The following is a 20,663-nucleotide window of genomic DNA, read 5'->3' on the forward strand; positions in this document are numbered from 1 at the left end:
CCGCGTTCATGTCGGACAGACGGTGCGTGCATTGAGATTGTATATGAGGTAATGAGAAAAGGGGGAAAAAAAGATAAAGAGAGGAGAGAGAATGAGACAGAGTGGAAAGATTATAGAAGCCGGCGGTCGGTACCACGGCCTTTCATGTTGAATTTTCACTCGTTACAGAACTCACAAACAGCATCTCAAACGATACGCAACCCCCCACCAAATATATCCAATATATTCGGCATGATGCTTTATAATTTTCCTTCTATATCATCATTTTTACCCAGCGATATGCACTTTTGCCAATTAAATTTGAAGAAACATTATTCCAGGGTAATTTATCAATGTCGATGTGTGATTCAAAATGCCAACTTTCATTTCATATCGAGGGCTTGAATAAAATGTTTGTGGATCAATTTAACGATAAAACCGTCAACTGCACTCGAAAAATCCTCTTTTTCATTTTTTACACTCATTTTTTCATTTTTTTATCTATAATTTTGCAACTGATCGCTGGAAAATATTTAGAGTATTAAAAAAATTAATGAGAACGGCTCTTTAATTCATATAAACGATTTATTGAAAAAAGCCATCAATTAAAAAAATCGGGGGAATTCGGATAATTAATCAGTTGAAAATAAAAATTATTGGGTATTAATCTTGTAAATGATCAATTTTTCTGTGGCGATGAATAATTTTTCATGGATCTCCGGAGTGAAATCAAAAAGTCGAAAGTTTTGTGGGAATAGAGTCTATAATTTATATAAAGAATTATTTTGAAAAATTCTTGAATATCACTGGACAGCAGCTTCCGTTGAATTTCATCGATTTTTCTTCTTGCGATAGTGACGTATTGTCATTCTTCATACCCATCAATTTTTTCTGACGTCCTAATGGAGAAAGTCATGACGGTACCTGTCACTCCGGGAATTTTGCCTTCTGGTCACAACAGTAGAACCAATAAACCGTTTATTTTCCAATAAAAAAAAGTATAGAGACATTTATGTTATCAATAGATTCATTGACAGATCAGACAAAATGACAAAATGATGGAGGTGAAGCCAAAAAGATTGATGAGAAAATAGAAATTTCGCCTGGAGTCAATATTGCCCTGGGAATTTATGAAAATAAATAATAAAAAGATGTTTCTTCGGTTTTTCTGGATTGTGTCGTGTGAGAAAGAGCCGGAGGGCGGCATGTTTTCCGTTTATTTATTTATATTCTTAATAAACATATACCCATGGGCATGACTTTGTATCTGACCGCAAAATTTCCGCGCGTGTCGATCGACTTCGATATCACGTGTCCGAGACTCCTCTTTACACACAGTTACTAAAATTTATATTCCCCTTTACGTTTTATGCCGCTCTTCGATTCTTATCTCGTACGTCATTTCCCTTCCACCCGATAAGATTTAATTGTCAGAATTGATATGTCAGTGGATTGAACTGCAGTAGGAAAATTATAAAATTCCTCGTGATGTCTTTCTATTTTAGTAATAATTGTTAGATATTTATTATTTTTCTCAGGGATACTCTTGCGTTGATTTACTCAATGCAGGAATGAGGGAGAGTGGTGTGTATTATCTTCAAATCCGAGGTACGACTTATTGGTTCCTGAAAGTCTTCTGTGAGCAAGAAATCGCTGAGGGAGGATGGACGGTAATTTTTCCGAATTATCATTTTATTTATTTAAATAACTACACGGTTTATCGACCATCGAATCCTGGGATGAATATTTATGTCGATAAGTCATCGGATAAATAAAAAAATTAATTGGGAACAGATTATCTTTTTTAACGAGTATTCGACAACCTTGAAAGTACGATTGTTGTTATTTCTAGTGGCATTATTCATGTAATTGTCAAGTGTACAGCGAGATATTTCTCAACGAGTACAAGGTGTGGGTGAAATTGTGTCATTTTTTTTTTCGCGTTACAAAATGGAATTTTTAATTATTTTTCTGCTGGTAAAATATGGAATTAAATTTGAAATCTCTCCTGGAGGGATTAATTTATTAATTAATGAGGACGTAGGGCTTTATATTATTGCAACTGATTGTCATGTATTTCCATTCATTGAAAAAACGTAATCGTTCTACTTTGATATACCGCAGTTGGAAAAGTATATCGGTGAAAGGGATTTTTGCATTTTGTGGAACGCAGTGGGATATAACTTGTCCGAAGGTTATTCGCGTAATAATGCGTAAGAAAAAAAATATTTGCCTAGGTGAAATAGTTACCTACCGCAGAATATCTTCGTCTCCTTTTAAAAATTATTATTATTTTTTCAAAAGAATTTGTCAAAACATCAAAAAAAAATGTTTCAAATAAAAAATCTGAAAAGTTTCCCAGAAATTTTTTGAAAATTTTGAAAAAATATATCCGATGACAATTTTTTTTATCCCGAGGAATCCGCAGCATCCGAAATTAGTGGCGATTATCGAGTGACCTAGATCTTTTTAGACAAAGTTTCTACTATTGGCCAATGAAATTTCCAGGTGATTCAAAGACGCGATGACTTTGGAGAGCCGAGAGAAAATTTTAATCGAGACTGGGCTGATTACAAAAATGGATTTGGTGATCCTGCGAGAGAATTCTGGCTAGGGAATGAGAATATCTACATGTTAACGAACAATGAGGATTATTCATTGCGAGTCGAGCTGGAAGATTTCGAAGGCAATAAAAGGTAAAGAGAAAGATTTTTACTCTAGTTATTTGGCGCTGCACGGACAATCGGTAATGATAAAGAATTGAAAAGCATTGAATCCAGGAAGGTGGTGAAGTTGTGAACGAAGGAGGCCTTTATTACATAAATAACACAGCCAGAGATCAGGTTTTTGATAAATGAGATCGTAGCATGCGAAACGCCAGTCTGTGTTACACGTGAAACCGATTATTTTTATCTTTATTTTTGGGTTGTTTGAGGCATGTATATGTGTGACGATGGATTCATCGCCTGGAGTCACTTATACGAGGCTCGAAAGTCACCAGTGATTATACTTTCCCCACTCGGGGTGGAATCATCGTGTGTGATACAATTTGCAAGATTAAAAAATGAATACAATGAGCCAATAAAATTTTCCCACGCATTGATTATCAACCAAAACGACAAAGTACTTATCCCCATCTTTTTAAATTCATGACCTCAGGTACGCGCAGTACTCCCATTTCAAAATATACTCAGAGGGAGACTATTACAAGCTAGAGATTGACGGGTACGAGGGAAATGCTGGTGATTCATTGAATGATCCTTGGTATGGCTCCAACAACAGTCCCTTCTCCACCTACAACAGGTAAGAATTTATTATTTTATTTGTTATTCAATAATGGAACATCGGATTGGACTATTGATTCGAAAGAATCAATTCCCCAGGACTTAGTCTGGCTTCCGGGGTTGGAGAAATTATAGGACGTCCTCCAGGCTCATTACGCAATGAAGAAAGTACTGACAGGGGGAAATATATGCAAGACCTTTTTTTTTCAGCTACTTGGGGCATTGTTGTGATAATCCACAGTGTAAAACGTAATAATTCGTGGCTGACAGACCAGAGTTCTATCTATTGTACATGAAGTCTCAATTCCCAGGTCTCCAGTGTATGGGATAATAGACTCGCATAAATGTTTCGTTTAAATCCCATCGATTTATCGCTACTGTTGTGCCATTGCTAATTTTATGTACTCGGAATTCGTTGCGTTGTAACTATTTAACAGATGATTTATGGGGGAATGCCATTGCATTGTCAGTTGTAAAATTTCTCAAGGTTATGGATTATTGAGAGAAATATTGGAGAGAGATTTGACATGTTTCCATTTGAATTTTCATTATTTTTCCTTCAGGGATAACGATCGATCGTCTTTGAATTGCGCATCGATGCTGAAGGGCGGCTGGTGGTGGAAATCCTGTGGAAGAGGACTCAATGGACTCTATCTCCATGATCCTCAGGATCTAACTGCTCGGCAAGGTAAATGGATGATATTACGAGTCCCTAAAATCCAGAATTCAATGATTCCATTGTATTTTTTTTAAATAAATAATCACAGGAATCGTCTGGTTCCGCTGGAGAGGGTGGGATTACACCTTGAAGAAGGCCACGATGATGATCAAACCCAGGAGCTTAGTATCAACATCACAATCGCAGGCATAAATAAATTATTCGAATCAGGCGGACGAGGTGAAAATTCAGAGGATGGAAATTTTGATAATTTCTTCGAAACTGCCATGACAATTGATTCCAATTTGACGGACCGAATTTATCGAAGGAATACGAAGAATATTCAGTATTTTTACGTCGATCTAACGAATAATTTCTAGATTAACTTCTCCTTTTATCAATGATTCGTGGAAGAAAATGGAAATAACTGGGAACTCGCGTGCATATAATTTTTAATTAATTCCTCATTCCATTATTTTTATGCATTGCTCAGGTCAGATTGAATAGATAAAAAAGCTAAAATCTATTCGAGTCTGGCCTTCATAAATTATGATAATAAATAGAAAATAATCCGTCCTTGAGACTAATTTTTAGATCATGGCGACAAGAATCTGGAATTTAATCCTCCATTTGTCGACTGGGAGGAGTCGATTTTGCAGATTAGGTTAGATCGAGGCCGAATATTTTGTGATTGGCTCAGACTTATCAGGATGTTTTGAAAATAAATCGTAAAAATGGCGAGGGAGTAACCGCACACTCTCCCGACTGTTGATCATAATATTTTGATAAAACCTCAAAAATAATAATATCTCAATGACTCACTGCGAGTTCCCAGTTGTCTTGGCGTGTGAAATAATCCCTCAGTGTATCATAATCGTTATTAAATTGTTGATTATCACCCCGCGAATTGGATAACATTCACAACTTTTGCTTTAATTTTTAATTTTAGAAAGTTAGAGGATCTATATAAGGCTATGGGACGACGATGCAATGTCCATTCGACTCGCATTCCAAGGATCGCTAATGATAAAATTAATAATTAAAATTGATATTAAAAAATAGGGACCGCCCTTGTTCTGCCATTTTTTTGAGGATTCATTGATTTATTGAAATTACCAGATCCTTGGATGATTGCATGCGAAGCAATAATACCTTATGTATATTCTAAAAATCGTATTATATTCACGAATACTCGATAAAAAAAAAATCAATTGGTCATTTCATTGAAAATTACGCGTGTAAACCAAATTTATGCAATAGGATTTTTATTCCAATTGTGTCATCGTAATGTTATGAAAGAATCCGACACGCTTGGATCATGGAATAACGCTCTAAATTGTAAATTATATTTTTTAACATCGGTTTTAACTGCAATTTGTACATAACATAAGCACGCAATGAGTATCTGTTTTTTTTTTAAGTTGTAAAAAGAGCCATTAATGTATCTTTTGTAAAAATAAAGTAATAATTCTTGGAATGACAGTTCGTATGCACTCCAGCGAGGGAAAACAATTGGAAATTGCAATTATTAAATAAAATTGTTATTTATATTACCTGGTATTCTGATTCATGTGGCGGTACCTGACAGATACAAATTGAAGGGAATATGTACGAGTCTTTCTGGTGAAGTAGAAATCTGTTACTGGAAATTCTCGTGTATCATCGGTGAATAATATCGATACCAGAAACTGATGTGCGCATTTTTACGATGGTTATCGCCATTTTTAACGCGGACAAGGCGCCCGACAAAATGGCGACGTCGTATCACTCCTCAATTATTCTGTTATCCGGTTACAAAAAATTTTATTCAAATTTTATCAAAATACACTGTAAACTTTTCTCAAATTTTCTCCAATTGTTATCATGATAGCAGAAAAATTGAAGAGATGTTGGATTTTTACAGGTGAATTAATTTCATGGAAGAAAAAAAAAATTTTCATGAAGTATTTTTGTTTTTTTTCTCTTCATAAATTATGATCGTCTGTGGATGGAGCGGATCATCGGGGATTGGAAGAAAATCATCTTCAACGGCTCTCACGGTTATTCATGGCCAATTAATTGAAAAACTCAATGTCAACGATAACGATAATTCAAGGAAAAATAGCGATATGTTGTGATTGGGCTAGCGTCAATGGAGACGCGAGGAATTCTCGCATCAGTATCAATCAATTCTGTAATTGTAGTGGATCAACAAGTTTCTAAGGCCTATCAGGTCAATAGAGAAGTATGAGTTAGTCAAAGATGCGGGTCGAGAGGAATCATAGAAATTAGTAAAAATATCACGCAACAAAGGACAACATGGCTGACATTTGCATTGGGAGTCGTAGACTTCCGCGTTGAAAAAAAAAACTCAAAAGACCGCGATATCTCAAACAATTGTTAACAAACCGATGGCAAAATAAAGAATACGTTTCATATTCTTTGTTCCTTCCTTCTAGGTTACCATATCGACTTGAAGAATGAAAATTCCTCACTGTACATAAAATATGCGTTACTCATGCTCACGTGTAACTAAAAATATTTTCATTAAAAAAATTAAGGGAAGGGGATTATTGTTTTTGAAGGCGAATGATCTCCGATGTGAGGAATTTCCTATCGAGAAAGAGGGCCTTGACTTTTAGAATTTCGTCATGAAAGTACGGAAATTAAAATTCCTCTGGCCCTGTGGGACCTGATTTAATCATCATTAATTAACCCGCCACGTGTCTGAGGACAGATGTTCCTCTCAGAATGTTTGTTATGTGCCCGTCAAGATGTATGTGTATTTTACACTTATGAATTGTCGAGACGTTTGAAGTGTTCAGTCTTCTCTGAGATTTCGTGCCAGTCACCGCGAGTGAACCACAAAAGCGCAATTCCATATTTCAAATCAGAAATTCTCGAAGTATGTTATAAAAAAAATACTTCACTGAGAATGAATGAACTTTCATTCGCATTAATCACGAATTCCGATCATCACACGACCGTTCGAGCCCCATTAAATCGTGTGAATACTAGAATCATTGAACATAGTAGGATTCACCGATTGCGTATTGAATTCTTTCCACAAATAAATCACAAAATAAAGTACAGGCAACGTAAAGAAAAAATTAAAAACGCTACGCCGATAAAAAAATTAGGCTAATGGAATTATTAGACAGAAATGAATTCCCCAAAATATTGTATTTGTATTTAGTACTATGGAATAATAATGGGGGGGGTCGATGACCTCATGTTACCGAATTATCGGTTAAAAATAATCCTTCTCAGCATGTGTAGTTTTGAATACATAATCATTCGTTATCTCTATTCTTTACTTCAATCGTTAGCTAGAGATTCTATCTGTTCCACGAGGTATTATAATATTTTTCAGGGCAATCGTCACCTGATAGTGGAGCATTGACAAGCAACAAATTTCATTTCCGTGAAGTGGTGATCACAGAAGCATTAGTTGTTGATAACAGTGAATAAAGTTTATTATATAAATTCTGTATCGAGTGATCGATCGCAATGGCTGATCCAAAAAAATCTAGTTATCCGAATCCTCGAGAATCCAGTAATTTCTTTGGAGTTTTATTCTGGACGTGAGTGATTACCGGACAATTTTCTGCATAACAGTGCTGAATAGTATTATTAATATAATTTTTATAAATTTTTATTGTCCGATGAAGGTGGACAATACGATTCTTCAAATTGGGCTACACAAAAATTCTGGGAAAAGAGGATCTGTACGATCCACCATCATACGATCAAGCAACTGTACTAGGGGATCGACTAGAGAAGTAAATCGATTAATTCAAAATGTCAATGAAAATATATAAAATAAAATTTGAATAATTGTCGTTAATTGCCACAATCATTCAAATATTTTAATCCATGATATTTTCATGAATCTTAAATGAAAAAAAAAATAGGTGTTGGAACCAAGAGCTGAAGAATGTATCGAAGCATTCACGACCGCCGAGTCTAACAAAAGTATTAGTAAGATGTTTCATGTGGGAGCTGATCTGGCTGGGAGTTCTGCAGATCACAAATGAATTTCTACTCCGGTAAATGATTCCAAATATTTGCACAACGATTTTTTAATACCGATCAAATATGTAATGAGCGATTTACCCTGCATACCAGATTAGGAACCCCAATGCTGATTGGCCAATTGCTGAGCTATTTCCGTGAGGATCGAAAAATCAGCTACAATGAGACATTGATGTACGCTGGTGGGGTGTGCGGTGCAACGGCATTATTTGCAATTGCAGCTAATCACTGGCTGTTTCAAGTGTTTCACCTTGGTGGGAGAATTCACATTGCTGTTTGTTCATTGGTATACCGAAAGGCACTGCGCCTCAATGTCACAAGCTTGAGTGAAACAACACCCGGAAAGATAGTTAATCTCCTCGCCAATGATGTCAATCGATTTGATTTCATACTGGTGTTCATTCACTATTTATGGTCAGCCCCCTTAGCATCGATTATCGTTGGATATTTTTTATGGACAGAGGCTGGCTACAGTGGTCTCATCGGTATCGCAGTAATATCCATCATCGTACCAATCCAATGTAAATCCAATTCCAAAAATTCATCTTCCTCCAAGGCTATAATTATGATTTCATTTATTCAATATATGTTTTCTCCAGCTTACACCGGCAAGCTGTCAGCAAAATTCCGCCTGGAAACTACAGTCAAGACAGATGAACGGGTGCGTGTTATGAATGAGATAATATCTGGTGTTCAAGTGATAAAGATGTACGCCTGGGAGAAGCCATTTTGCCAGAAGATAGCGCAAATTCGTAAACTGGAGCTCAACATTATCCGAAAAAATTCGTGGATTCATGGAGCCTTCATGACACTTTATCTATTTGTACCGCGCACCGCTCTGTACTGCACTCTAGTCGGTATGATTTTGTTTGGCCAGCAATTGTCAACGGAGAAGGTGTTCGTGTTCTTCGCGTACTTTTCAGTTCTCGCTGAAGTGATGGGGTTTATGTTCTCACGGGGGATATCAGAGATAGCCCAATGTCTCGTTACAGTGAAACGATTGGAGGGTTTTCTAGCCAATAAGGAATTTCAGACGGATATCAGTTGGAGCTCGCAGAAAGCGATAATGTCCAAACGAATATCGAAGACGGGAGTCACTGAGGTTGATAGGGAGATTGATAAAATACCTCCGGAGGGATTGATTGGGAAGATTTCAAATCGGGACAGATGTGAGAAGTATGTACCTGAGGATAAAACAAGTATTCCCATAAAGCTAGTGAATTTATCATCAAAATGGGACGAAAAGTCAACGGAAAATACTTTACAAGATGTTAACTGTGAAATTGAAAAAGGAAAAGTTTACCTGGTAATTGGGGCTGTTGGCTCGGGTAAAAGTTCTCTGATATCAGCGATTCTCGGTGAAATGCTCATCACTGAAGGTCATGTAGATATCAACGGAAGCATCAGCTATGCGAGTCAGGAAGCCTGGATATTTGGCTCAACGGTTCGCCAGAATATCCTCTTCGGGCAGTCATACGATCCTCAAAGGTACGAGGAAGTTGTGAGAGTCTGTGCGTTATCCAGTGATTTCGCTCAATTCCCCCTTGGAGATCAGACGACTCTCGGTGAACGCGGCACATCCTTATCAGGTGGACAGAAGGCTAGAATAAATCTAGCAAGATCTGTCTATCGAAGATCGAGTATTTATATTTTCGATGATCCATTGAGCGCTGTCGATACCCAAGTCGGCAAGTACCTGTTTGAAGAGTGCATCGAGAAGTATTTGAAAGGGACAACGAGAGTCCTAGTGACTCATCAGTTGCAATATATCAGTGGATCCAACGAGATTCTCTTGGTGGAGAACGGTAAACTTGAGAAATTCATAAATTACGATGAACTCCTCGCTGCACGTCCAGAATATTCAAATCTCGGAGCCTGCAATTCGGAATCTGATCCTGACAATAGTAATCCCGATGACGCCGAAAGAAAAACATCTGTCCCAACAGCAACAGCTGCTGCTCCATTTACTGATGCACCAGGTGATGATGCAGCATCCGAAGACGATGAAAATGGGATGCACCTGTCAAACGCCCTTGAGAAGACATCACGAGGGAGTGTAGCAGGTTCAATTTTCATAAACTACCTGAAGAGCAGCAGCAACTGGATTTTACCAGTGATAGTGTCAATCCTTTTGGTTGCAACCCAATGCGCAGTGACAGCTTATGACATGTTCTTTCCACAATTAGTGAGTGCCGAAGAGAATCGCTACAACGAATTCATTAAGCTGAAGAATTCTAATTCTAATTACATCAACGAATACGACATTGAACCCGCCTACACAGGTATCTACACGTACACGGGGATAACCTTCTCAATATTTCTGTTCGGCATGGCCCAATCGATCCTCTTCTACATGACGTGTATGAAATCGAGTCAGTGCTTGCACGACAATGCCTTCAGCGCCCTGATAAGAAGTGGCATGGAGTTCTTCAGTAAAAATCCAAGCGGCCGAATACTCAACAGATTCTCAAAGGACATCGACGCAATCGACGATCTTTTACCGAAAACTCTGCAGGATGCTGCAATCGCCATGATGATAACCTGCGGTGTTATCGTAATAACGTGCAATATCAATCCAATTTTCATAGCTCCATTCATCGTTATCACGTACGTACTTTACTGGATCGCCAAAGTGTACGTGAGAACGAGTAAAAGCCTCAAGAGATTGGAGGCTGTGATGAATGCACCAGTATTTACTCACCTCAATGTGACGATGAGTGGTTTAACGACAATCAGAGCATTCAACGCTCAGGAGCTGTTGAGAATGGAATTTGATCGGTTTCAGGACGGTCACAGCTCAGCCTGGTACATGTTCATAGCAACCAGTTCTGCATTTGGATTTGCTCTTGATGTTTTTTGCTGGGTTTTGACGATCATCGTGACGTTTGGATTGCTGCTTGCCAGTGGATACGGTGGGCCCGAAGTGGGACTTGCCATCACCTCGATTACATCGATAACGAGTTTGCTGCAATGGGGGGTTCGTCAATACGCTGAAGTGCTTAATCAAATGATGTCTGTTGAGCGGGTTCTGCAGTATTCGTCATTGATTCCAGAGAATACATCAGGCCCAATTGATTCTCCTAAGAGAATCACCAAGCAGGAGAGTGGAATCGACAGATCGAATTCGAAAACTGTCGATTGGCCGAGCGAAGGGTCCATCGTTTTCAAGCATGTCTTCATGACGTACAGCGACGATGCACCTCCTGTTTTAAAAGATCTAAATTTTGTGGTAAAACCACAGGAGAAAGTCGGAATTGTTGGACGCACAGGTGCTGGAAAATCGTCAATGATATCAGCCCTCTTTCGACTGATGAAGGTTGAAGGAATCATTGAAATCGATGGAGTTGATACTGCTAAGGTTAGTTTAGAGAATTTAAGACGGAACATTGCTATAATTCCGCAGGAGCCGGTGCTGTTCTCGGGTACACTGAGAAAGAATTTAGATCCCTTCGAGGATTTCACTGATGCTGCCCTTTGGACGGCCCTGGAACAAGTCGAATTGAAGGAATCGGTGATCAAAGAAGTGGACGGTCTTCACAGCAAAGTCGTGGACAAAGGCGGCAATTTCAGTGTTGGACAGAGACAATTGGTTTGTCTAGCTAGAGCTATTCTCAGGAACAACAAAATACTCGTGTTGGATGAGGCAACGGCTAATGTCGATCCCCACACCGACATGCTCATCCAAAAAACCATTAGGTCAAAATTTATGGCGTGTACGGTACTTACCATTGCTCATAGATTAAATACTATTATGGATAGTGATAAAATTATTGTTATGGATAATGGTGAAATTGTTGAATTTGACCATCCTTATGTGTTACTCAAAAATCAAAAAGGGAAATTTTCATCTCTTGTGAAAAAAACAGGATATGCCATGAGCGATAATTTGATTAAAATAGCTAAACAGTCATTTCAGAAAATTCATATAAAAGATGCATCATCATAATTTCATTAGCAACAAGATTAATTTTCACATGTAAATTATTATTTATCGTTAAGTTTGTTAGAATTAATGATCCTTGATTACTGTAAGAATTGTAATTAAATCTGTAATGATAGAAAATGGTGAAATTAAATGGGATTGATTTGGGTGAATTAATTGGTCATTTAATGAGTAATGAATGATTGATGTGGGAGGATATTTCTGATTGGCTGAGGACAGAGAAAGAATTTTCGAATTATTTAAACAAGGATAAACATGTATTTTAACTAAAAAATTCTCGCTTCACAGACGCCAATTCTATACAAATTATGCAATTAAATAAATAAACGAAGAAGCAGTTGCCGTAGTGATGAATGGCACTGGACGGTCATTTAGACGTAATCTTGAAATATGACAATAGAAATTCGATCGGGCGATTAAAATTCGTTCCTTCCAGATTGAGACCGTTATGGATTCCCCTGAATTAACGAGACAATCACTCACTCGTACTCCAAATTTCGAATGGACCTGAAATTGAAAGATAAAAATGAGTCTCTAGCTGTTAAAATTCATTCCTTCCCAGATCCAACGATTTTTTATATTTTTGTAACGATTTGGAAGGTCATGAGCGCGGCCATAGTATTCTAGCTCATGACCTCCTCTGGCAAACTGAATTAGATGAAATCATAACCAAATCCGTACATATAAATCGAATGAGATACTGGAGAAGATTGATGGTTACTTGAGCCGTTGCGTAACATTCGCCAGAGCAACGGAAAAAGCTTGGAGTGCGCTGAATGGATACTGGAAATCCAGAGTATAAGCATTTCCATCAATTCGTCCAAACTGCATGACCTAATCAAATGAGAACACGTGACATTATCCCTGATCAGTCAGACTGGGCTGAATCTAAAAAAAAAAACAAGCACCTGTTTTCCCCTGTATTCAATTTGAAAATTCTTCGCACTTTCCTGAGTAACTCGACCACCAAAATCAAGCTGATAAACTTGACTGGCCTCGTTCCACATTGGGGCTTTATTATGCATCACGAGCTCTTCGGCTTTATGACCCGATGCACCAATAACTTTTTGCTTCAGCTGTAAGACAATGAATATAGAGTATACTTGACCGAGTATTGGTTGAATAACTTTGAAATAAATAGAGCGATTACAAAAATAGATGCGAGAAAGTTTGAAGGACCTTTTGTCGGAGTTGAGCTTTTTGGAAGGTTTCCAAATTTCTGTAGCTTCTCGATGCTTGATCCTGGCATTGGCCCTCGTCATCGGAGCTCTCACCCCGACTTTTTCTGCTTCGCCTGTTCAATAATGGGCTCGATAAGAGTCTGCGTCGTATTGGTGACGCCGAGGCCGGTCTTTTTCCTTTTTTCGATGGAGCTGGACTGCTTGGAGAGCTGCGAGGAAGTCTCGTGGTGAGACGGGGCGAGAGGGGAGGTAAACTGTGAGTATCATCGAAGTCACGTAATCTTGCTGCAAGACCGTCCAACGATGATGACAAGGAACCACTGGATTTAGCTTCACCGAGGGAGTAATTGTCTTTCTTTCTCCGATCACTGTTGTCCTCTCGATTTTTTTCAGCGTCCGGTGGATCTGGACAGCAATGAGCCACAGGGTAACTTTCATCGTGAGAAATTTCCAATACCTCTGTCATTTGACCAGCTGTTTCTTCTGCGTGCTGTGTAAGCTGTGGCGGTAGAGAAATAATTTCAGTACTCGGGAACATATCACTGGAGTCCAAACTCTTTGACTTTCCACAAGTTTTTAATTTTAATTTCGTACACTGTTGACTGATTTCGTGCCCCTTATTTTTCCTTCTCCTCCTAGTCTTTCTAGACACCAGGACAAGTCTCTTGTTTGGAGCTTCTTTTCGTAACATCTTCAGGGCAACATCACAGGGTATCATTTGAGTATCAACCATATCTAGATAACCAACACTGCAGCTTCTGATAATTGGATCCAACGGTGGACACATCGGACCAATACTGACGACCGTTGGGGTCCGACGTACCCCCGACGTCTGGACAAAATCAATTTCCCTGGACTCTTCATCAATGAATCTCAGTTCATCACTCCTTCCTGACGTCACAGAATTCGTTGCACTGCAGCTAGATTTTCCACAGCATCCAGTGGTTTTTTCTTTTCGCTTGTTAGGTGAGCACTGACTACAAGTGGAGGGATAATTAACATTAACCGATTGACGTGAGCATGTGGGTGTGTTCGAATTGGGCGAGCCAATGACATTCTTCGAAAAATTTATTGCCGATGATGATTGAGAGTTGGATGACGAAGAATTGGAATGCGGCTTGTGATTAATCTTCACATTAACATAATTAAGTTGATTACAACTGGGTAGCATTGGCCCGGAGACACTCGATGAATTCCAATAAACTTGTGACGGTGAGCTGTGTCCCGTTATTATCGAACTTTGTCGTAAAGCGCTATTCTGTCCACTCTGCATGGACGTAGATATAATATTGGCCTGAGTGACAGCTAAAGTTATTTTTTCATCAGCTTGATTGATCTTATTATTCTCCAATTCCTTCCGCATCACTTGTTGATCAGTGAGTGCTGTTTTGACTCGTTGAATATTGCTGGAATAATCGGTATTTGAATTGGACGTCGCTATAAGCGTTTGGGTTGGAGCAACGGAATTTTTTGGCGATTGTAAAGCGGGCACATCACAGCACCTGGGTGGATGATGCCTAGACGCTCGGTGATTGCTCGACGTTGCTCTCACATTATCACCCATATCCATAACATCTTGCACATCAATGTATGAGAAATCATCGTAACTATCTGCTTGCGCTAGGACAGGTGACATGAGTGCATCGGGCGTTATAAATTGACTAGATACTTGTGATTTTGGCCGGTTAATGCTCAACCGTGAGTTACGTGGTGTCATAGGAGCTATTGGTGGTGGTGATGCTTCTGAGCTTTTTCTCGTTACACTCTGTGACTCTTGGAACGTCTCCTCCTCGTCCTCGGAGAATAAATTTGGATTGAAACTTGGATCTGGACCTGGTGGCAAATCATCCCGCAACTCTGTCATGACTAGTGTCATTTGTCTTGGCTGAAGATGCAGTAGCGATGTGCGGTATGTTACTTGACCCAAATTAGCAGGTACTGAATCAGTTAGACCGTGAATTTTAAATTTGGTTCCCCAAATATTCGATGTTACTTCAACCAGTCTTGCGTGCTCGGGTAATGTATCTATGTAAGTCAAATCGTCAGTCTCATCATTCGTTCTATCGTCACGCCGTCGCCGATATTTTCGTTTATTTCTCGGTGAGCCGTAACTATCAGTTGTGTCTCTCTCGGTGTCTGAGCCATCGCTCAAAGAAGGCGATTGATAATTATAATCGGGCATGTGAATACTATCATGACTCTGTGGATCAAATATAACGAATTCCGGTCGAATTTTGCTTGTTCTACGGCCTTTCAACAGTGGGACTAGACCACCGAGATATTCGAGATAAAGCGTGTAGCAAGGCGCTGGTTCACCGGCATGTCTCAGCATTGTACAATGAAGTCTACCACCCGTGACTGGTGGACGTGAAACGAATTTTCTCAATTCTCGTGGCTCAGGTACGCATGATCTATTTGGAAATGGGAAACGCAAGTTCACAAGGTACTGCCCAGCAGTGAGATATTTATCTAATTATTATTTAATTACCGAATTGTATTGGCAAAAAGAGCCGCCACCAAAGCGCGCAGTCTGGGAGGCAGAGGAAGCTGATCAACACTAGGTTCACGACTCAGAGCTGCTCTGACGGCCAATCTAGAGAGCAGCTGAAGTGATCCAACACGTCTGGAAAATTCAATTGATCATTCAAGAGAATTCTTCATTGCTCTGATTATATTATTTACCTGGATACCCAAGCGGCATGGACGCGTGTCCCGGTTGCAACGAAGAGACGTCGATCATTGTGACCCCATGTCAACGCTGACACTTGACACTGCCAATAATTTTATCAATGATACGCACTCGTGTTGCAATGGTAATTACATGAATGAATGAATAAATGAATGAATGAATGAATGAATGAATGGTTTACCTGAGTGTAAGGAATTGCAGTTGTGTAAACAAGCGAGCCTGAATCTGAATAAAATTTGAGAACATTCGTGTATTCCTGGGGATTTCTAGTTGCAGCATCTAGATCACTAGTACCAGCAATAGCTAGTAATTTCCTGGAGTTACTCCATTCGGCGTGTAGAGGTGATTTTAGACCGGTCTTTATGGTGATTGGAGAGACATCGTCATAAGAGCGTAGCATGATGATGTTCCCGTCGATAAGACACACAGCTAGAACGTATCGTCTCTCATCTGCTCAGAATTTAATTGATTAAAGTCCTAAATCAGGTGATTATTTTAATCAGTGAACATAGATTACCGTGCTGAATAATATTCCCGGAAAGATCGTCGTCGCCTTCCTCCATTTTAAATTTCTCAGCACTCCATGCCATCGATGTAATTCCACCTGACAGCTGGACCTCGGAGACCATCGCCCCGTGGACGTCCATGACGATCAATTGTCCTGCAGTTGTACCGAAATACACTTGTTGGTCATCTGGTGTCCAGATACCGCAGGTGATCGTTGCTTGATCATTCAGCATTGATGACCAATACCTCTGGCCTGCGACACTCCCCACCAGGACGAATCCATCCTGAAGATGAGGTAAATAAATTAATTTCCGAAATAATTCAATCCCAAAAATACAAAAAAAAAATGGAAATAAATATATTATTACCCGATAACATATCAGCGCCATTCGTCCATCGTGTGACCATGAGAAATGCGTAACTGGTGTGCTACGATCATTAATTAATTCTATACTCCATCTTCCCTCGTATTTAATCCAAACAAATATGACACCGGAACTGTCGCAAGAAGCCAATTTTTGATAGGGCTCATTCCAGTTTACAAGAATAACCTGTTGAAATAAAATTGTAAAATAAATCGTGAGCTGCCGCTAATTCATACATAATGATTTCTGTGAGAGGTCTACCTCACTCTGGTGCCCTCGGAGATTATAATTAGCGCGTAATGGTAATTCCGCATTTCTGGTGCGACAATGGGATGTTGTGAAAGTCACACCGACAAGACCTCTTGCATTTCCGGTAGCAAGCCATCCCTCTTGATAATAATTCGTACGACTCAGTGTCCACCCCTCGTCCTGTAATAATCGATAATTCACCGATATCTCGTCGATTGTTTAAATAATAATTAAAATAATCACCTCAGGTACTTCATCCGGCACCTTCCCCATCCAACTGAGTGACAGAATATTGCAGTCGCATTTGGCATTGGTGTTCTTCTCAAAATGCAGATGCATTTTGTTCCACCATTCATTAACGAGCCCATGAAAATAATTATAATATCGCGATAACGAATCGTTTATTCGTTTCTATAATTCAACATATCCCTGACGACTCTGATAAAATCACTATCACTGGGAGTTTAAATCAGACCATCACCTCGAGACTGTTTCGAACACCCGGATAAATCATCTTCCCTGTATTTTTCTCAACCTCTCCCACCCATTAATTATCCTAATGATAGAGTGAAAACACAGTGATTGTATGTTCATAACAGCTTTATATACGTTATTTATTCAAAACTTTCAGTTGAATTAAACGTGCACAATTTGTTCCTAGAAATTAACGATATTGGGGAATTAAAATTTATTGTCAATACACTCGGATAAGAATGGAGTTACGATTTTCATTGGAAAGATGAATGACGCCATGTTGCAGACGTCACTGTGAACGATTGGGGATGATTTATCGGGGGTTGAATGTAACTTCAATGTAATATCCGGTATTGTTTCCGTGATAGCGATGGAGAGTTGCGAACAACACAAAGCCACTGGTAAAAATGAATTTATCGAAACTGTTGGGTCTTATGGTGGGGTGTGACGACACCCCCAGGTGAAACGTGCCAAAGCTGCCTCCCCCGAGTTGGGGGTGTGTATTGATTACGTCCTTACAAGTTTACCGCGAACTCTCACGGTCTCATCGAGTACTACATCCACTGATAACAACCCCAACTTCCAGTACTTGTAAATAAATAAATTATCCCTACCCGAGTAGAAATAAAGAATTCATCGTCAATTGAGTGAAAAAAAAACATTTAAAATCGGACATTATTTTTTTTATAATGGACCCACGAGTGGATTATTTTATTATTGACTGAATATTTATTGATGATAGTTAACTGTAAGAACGAAGATATCTGGGAGATGTAAATATTTTTAATTGACCGCTGGACTCGCGAGACATTTGTTGCATTGAATTTTGCAGACGAATGATATGGACGATGTGCACTGAATGTCATCCATTCCTCCGGTATTGAGTAAACGCACACAACGCTGATTACCTCCGTAATTATCTGGATTTGGTACGATTCTTGGTGACCACCTGGCGTATCCAGTGGCATTGAGTCTCACATCCTGAATCGTCACCCAATCTCGGAATACAAAAAGATCATGAATCCCGAGCCATGTATCCGAATCCCCGGCGGCATTCACCATGTTCAAGATAACTTTTTCCTCAGCGTCCGAAGTAATTACAAGGAGGTGACCTGTACGTTAATATTAACTCTCACATATTTTTTATAAAATTAATTAAAGACAAAAGAATTGTTAATTACCTCCGTCGTTGACGCAGGTGTTGCGGGCGTCGTTCCAGGATTTCTTGGTTTTATAGTATTTATGGGCCCCAATGCCCATTGTGACTTTGTAGCCTGCGGGGAAGGACTGGCCCTCGCAGAGTTTTTTCTCACCTGAGCCTAATTGATTTTATATTTTTTATAATTTTTATATATTCCAATTCCCTGATGATTTCATTATCATTATCGTTATTTAATTCATTGTTATTATCGTAAATATTATATAATTGAAATACACTTAGGAAATTACCTGTCGCATTAGCAACGAATTCCACTTGTCCAGAGGGTCCTGGATTAGCAGTCAAATTACGGCCGTTAGCATCATTTCCACTAATTAAAAATCCACTCTGTCCAATAATTACGCGAAGTTCCAGTCCATTGGCAGTATTAACGAAAAATTCATTCGGATTTTGTGATGATCGGATATTATATCCATTACCTTGGAGCGAATTCACGATAAATCCATTTGCAACTGGTGGACACTGACCTGCGATATCTCTAGCTCCGACTGCGATCAAGAGTACAATAACTATTAAACCGGTATTGCAATTATTAATCATCGCGGCGAAAATTTTAGTCTTGTAAATCCAGGAGAGAACTGATGAAATCACTCATTATTTTGCACTTAATATGTAACCACTGTTGACCGTTACTCCCACTCATTTAATTACTCTTGATTAGCAAATGTAAAATAGAGGAAAGATTTATGACCTTTGACAAATAGACTTGATAATATGGGGGATTCCTGGCATTAATTCTGTCTACTGAAATTCGGAATTGAGGTCTTGTCCTCGACATTCTATAGCTATGTACATATTCCCGCGTTGTTCACTATGTGATCACCTTATCACTGAATACTGATTACGATACTTACTTTTTTTTTAATGAATTTATTAGGTTTACGTGAGAAGTTTGGTGAGAATAATGGAAAAAATTCTATTCACTCTTGAATATGTAGATTATTTGTATTGAAATAATTTAATACGATTCGCCCAGCGAAATATATTTAGGACTAATTTATTGTTGAATGATTAATTTATGTTGTCTCGGTAAATTGTTGGTGAAGTATTTTGAATTATTTTTGAAAAAGTGATATAATTCGATTTTTAATATAAATGATTAGTCAGGATTTGAATTTTAAATATTGTTTAAAATAAATATAAAATATAATATATAATAAATTTAGTCTTGGTTTAGTTTAAAATAAATATAAAATATAATATATAATAAATTTAAAATAAAATGAGGTTTCTGGTATTCACGGAAATTTAAAAATTCAAAATTTTTGAAAAAGTATCAGGGAAGCATGAATGTCGAGGAGGTATTCGCTGAAATGGAAAAATTCGAAATTTTTGAAAATATATCAGGGGAACATGAACGTCGAGGAGGTATTCACTGAAATTGAAAAATTCAAAATTTTTTAAAAAATATCAGGGGAACATGAACGTCGAGGGGGTATTCACTGAAATTAAAAAATTTTTAGGAGTCACTTACTGAAAACTGACTTCTGAAAATTTTTAAATTTCAGTTAATACCAACAGTCCCTCTGACAGCGAGACTGCTACTGAGGCAGTTATCGATCGGCTGAAGCGCAGACCTGTGGCGCACCCCCTCTCTTGGGGTGCAGTACTACGATGGTGGTGGGGTCACTTAAACCCCCCGCACTGAGCCTCTACAGTAGTCAATCCTCTTTGGTACCTCGTTGGGATACATTCCTTCCGTCGATAAGAAAAAGACCGATAATACAGGAATTTCAAACTTTTATTCATTATATTGATTAATACTCTAATAATTAACCAATTCTACAGAGTGAAATAATATTTTAAACAATTAACCAGCAACCAAATACTAATCGCGTGTTTTTATAAACAAAATAAATTCACCGAATCTTTTCAAAATTATAATTTTATAATAACAAAAAAGACAGTAAATTTATTATTATTTGCAATATTTTGGTGATAATAATTTTTGTTTTAATATTGGAGAAAAATGAAGGAAGGGGAAATGAAAAGGGAAAAATTATTGAAATTTTGTAAAAATGAAATACTTCATGGGAGATGTCGCTGTAGTGCTTCCCTCTCCGTATAACTAAAGTTGTATTTCCTACCACAACTGGAATAT

The 20,663-nt window shown here is 38.4% G+C and overlaps 4 protein-coding genes across 5 annotated transcripts in view; 2 read left to right on the forward strand and 2 right to left on the reverse strand.

Moving 5' to 3' along the window:
• The window catches only part of LOC105270540 (angiopoietin-related protein 2), a 37,367-nt gene extending 31,929 nt beyond the window's left edge, over window positions 1–5,438 (forward strand). Inside the window, exons 6-10 of the mRNA XM_011311561.1 lie at window positions 1,518–1,649; window positions 2,488–2,675; window positions 3,139–3,282; window positions 3,827–3,951; window positions 4,031–5,438. Of these exons, the coding sequence (XP_011309863.1) occupies window positions 1,518–1,649; window positions 2,488–2,675; window positions 3,139–3,282; window positions 3,827–3,951; window positions 4,031–4,134 (693 nt within the window). The 3' untranslated portion in view covers window positions 4,135–5,438. The remainder of the gene's footprint in view (window positions 1–1,517; window positions 1,650–2,487; window positions 2,676–3,138; window positions 3,283–3,826; window positions 3,952–4,030) is intronic.
• A 1,291-nt stretch (window positions 5,439–6,729) lies between these two features.
• Window positions 6,730–12,020, forward strand: LOC105270541 (probable multidrug resistance-associated protein lethal(2)03659). The gene is made up of 6 exons (XM_011311562.1): window positions 6,730–6,805; window positions 7,274–7,484; window positions 7,572–7,682; window positions 7,815–7,949; window positions 8,029–8,456; window positions 8,535–12,020. Exons 2-6 carry the CDS (start codon window positions 7,411–7,413, stop codon window positions 11,879–11,881), a joined length of 4,095 nt encoding a protein of 1,364 aa, XP_011309864.1. The 5' UTR covers window positions 6,730–6,805; window positions 7,274–7,410; the 3' UTR covers window positions 11,882–12,020.
• Window positions 12,021–12,116: 96 nt separating this feature from the next.
• Window positions 12,117–17,374, reverse strand: Tusp (WD40 superfamily protein Tusp). Of its 2 annotated transcripts, none has more exons than XM_011311564.1 (11): window positions 17,113–17,374; window positions 16,882–17,049; window positions 16,624–16,806; window positions 16,266–16,539; window positions 15,930–16,198; window positions 15,742–15,830; window positions 15,548–15,682; window positions 13,058–15,470; window positions 12,787–12,954; window positions 12,600–12,712; window positions 12,117–12,385 (listed from the first exon to the last, which is right to left on the reverse strand). In XM_011311564.1, exons 1-11 carry the CDS (start codon window positions 17,206–17,208, stop codon window positions 12,358–12,360), a joined length of 3,936 nt encoding a protein of 1,311 aa, XP_011309866.1. In that variant the 5' UTR covers window positions 17,209–17,374; the 3' UTR covers window positions 12,117–12,357. The 2 variants fall into 2 exon arrangements, with proteins under 2 accessions (XP_011309866.1, XP_011309867.1); XM_011311565.1 differs by having other exon boundaries at window positions 12,560–12,712.
• A 77-nt stretch (window positions 17,375–17,451) lies between these two features.
• On the reverse strand, window positions 17,452–19,205 carry LOC105270543 (hemolymph lipopolysaccharide-binding protein). Its single transcript, XM_011311566.1, has 3 exons — window positions 18,793–19,205; window positions 18,525–18,662; window positions 17,452–18,455 (listed from the first exon to the last, which is right to left on the reverse strand). Exons 1-3 carry the CDS (start codon window positions 19,100–19,102, stop codon window positions 18,127–18,129), a joined length of 777 nt encoding a protein of 258 aa, XP_011309868.1. The 5' UTR covers window positions 19,103–19,205; the 3' UTR covers window positions 17,452–18,126.
• Window positions 19,206–20,663: the final 1,458 nt, after the last annotated feature.

Source organism: Fopius arisanus, unplaced genomic scaffold, assembly GCF_000806365.1.
Source record: "Fopius arisanus strain USDA-PBARC FA_bdor unplaced genomic scaffold, ASM80636v1 scaffold00090, whole genome shotgun sequence".
Classification (NCBI taxonomy): domain Eukaryota; kingdom Metazoa; phylum Arthropoda; class Insecta; order Hymenoptera; family Braconidae; genus Fopius; species Fopius arisanus.

Coding starts and splice junctions, on each gene's coding strand:
- LOC105270543 (XM_011311566.1), bottom strand. CDS start 19,102: ATGATTAATAATTGCAATACCGGTTTAATAGTTATTGTACTCTTGATC. Junction 18,663..18,792: donor ATTCGTTGCTAATGCGACAG/GTAATTTCCTAA, acceptor AAAATCAATTAG/GCTCAGGTGAGAAAAAACTC. Junction 18,456..18,524: donor CACCTGCGTCAACGACGGAG/GTAATTAACAAT, acceptor ATTAACGTACAG/GTCACCTCCTTGTAATTACT.
- LOC105270541 (XM_011311562.1), top strand. CDS start 7,411: ATGGCTGATCCAAAAAAATCTAGTTATCCGAATCCTCGAGAATCCAGT. Junction 7,950..8,028: donor ACAAATGAATTTCTACTCCG/GTAAATGATTCC, acceptor CCTGCATACCAG/ATTAGGAACCCCAATGCTGA. Junction 8,457..8,534: donor CATCATCGTACCAATCCAAT/GTAAATCCAATT, acceptor TGTTTTCTCCAG/CTTACACCGGCAAGCTGTCA.
- Tusp (XM_011311564.1), bottom strand. CDS start 17,208: ATGCATCTGCATTTTGAGAAGAACACCAATGCCAAATGCGACTGCAAT. Junction 16,807..16,881: donor TCCGAGGGCACCAGAGTGAG/GTAGACCTCTCA, acceptor TTATTTCAACAG/GTTATTCTTGTAAACTGGAA. Junction 12,955..13,057: donor AAGCTCAACTCCGACAAAAG/GTCCTTCAAACT, acceptor ATTGTCTTACAG/CTGAAGCAAAAAGTTATTGG.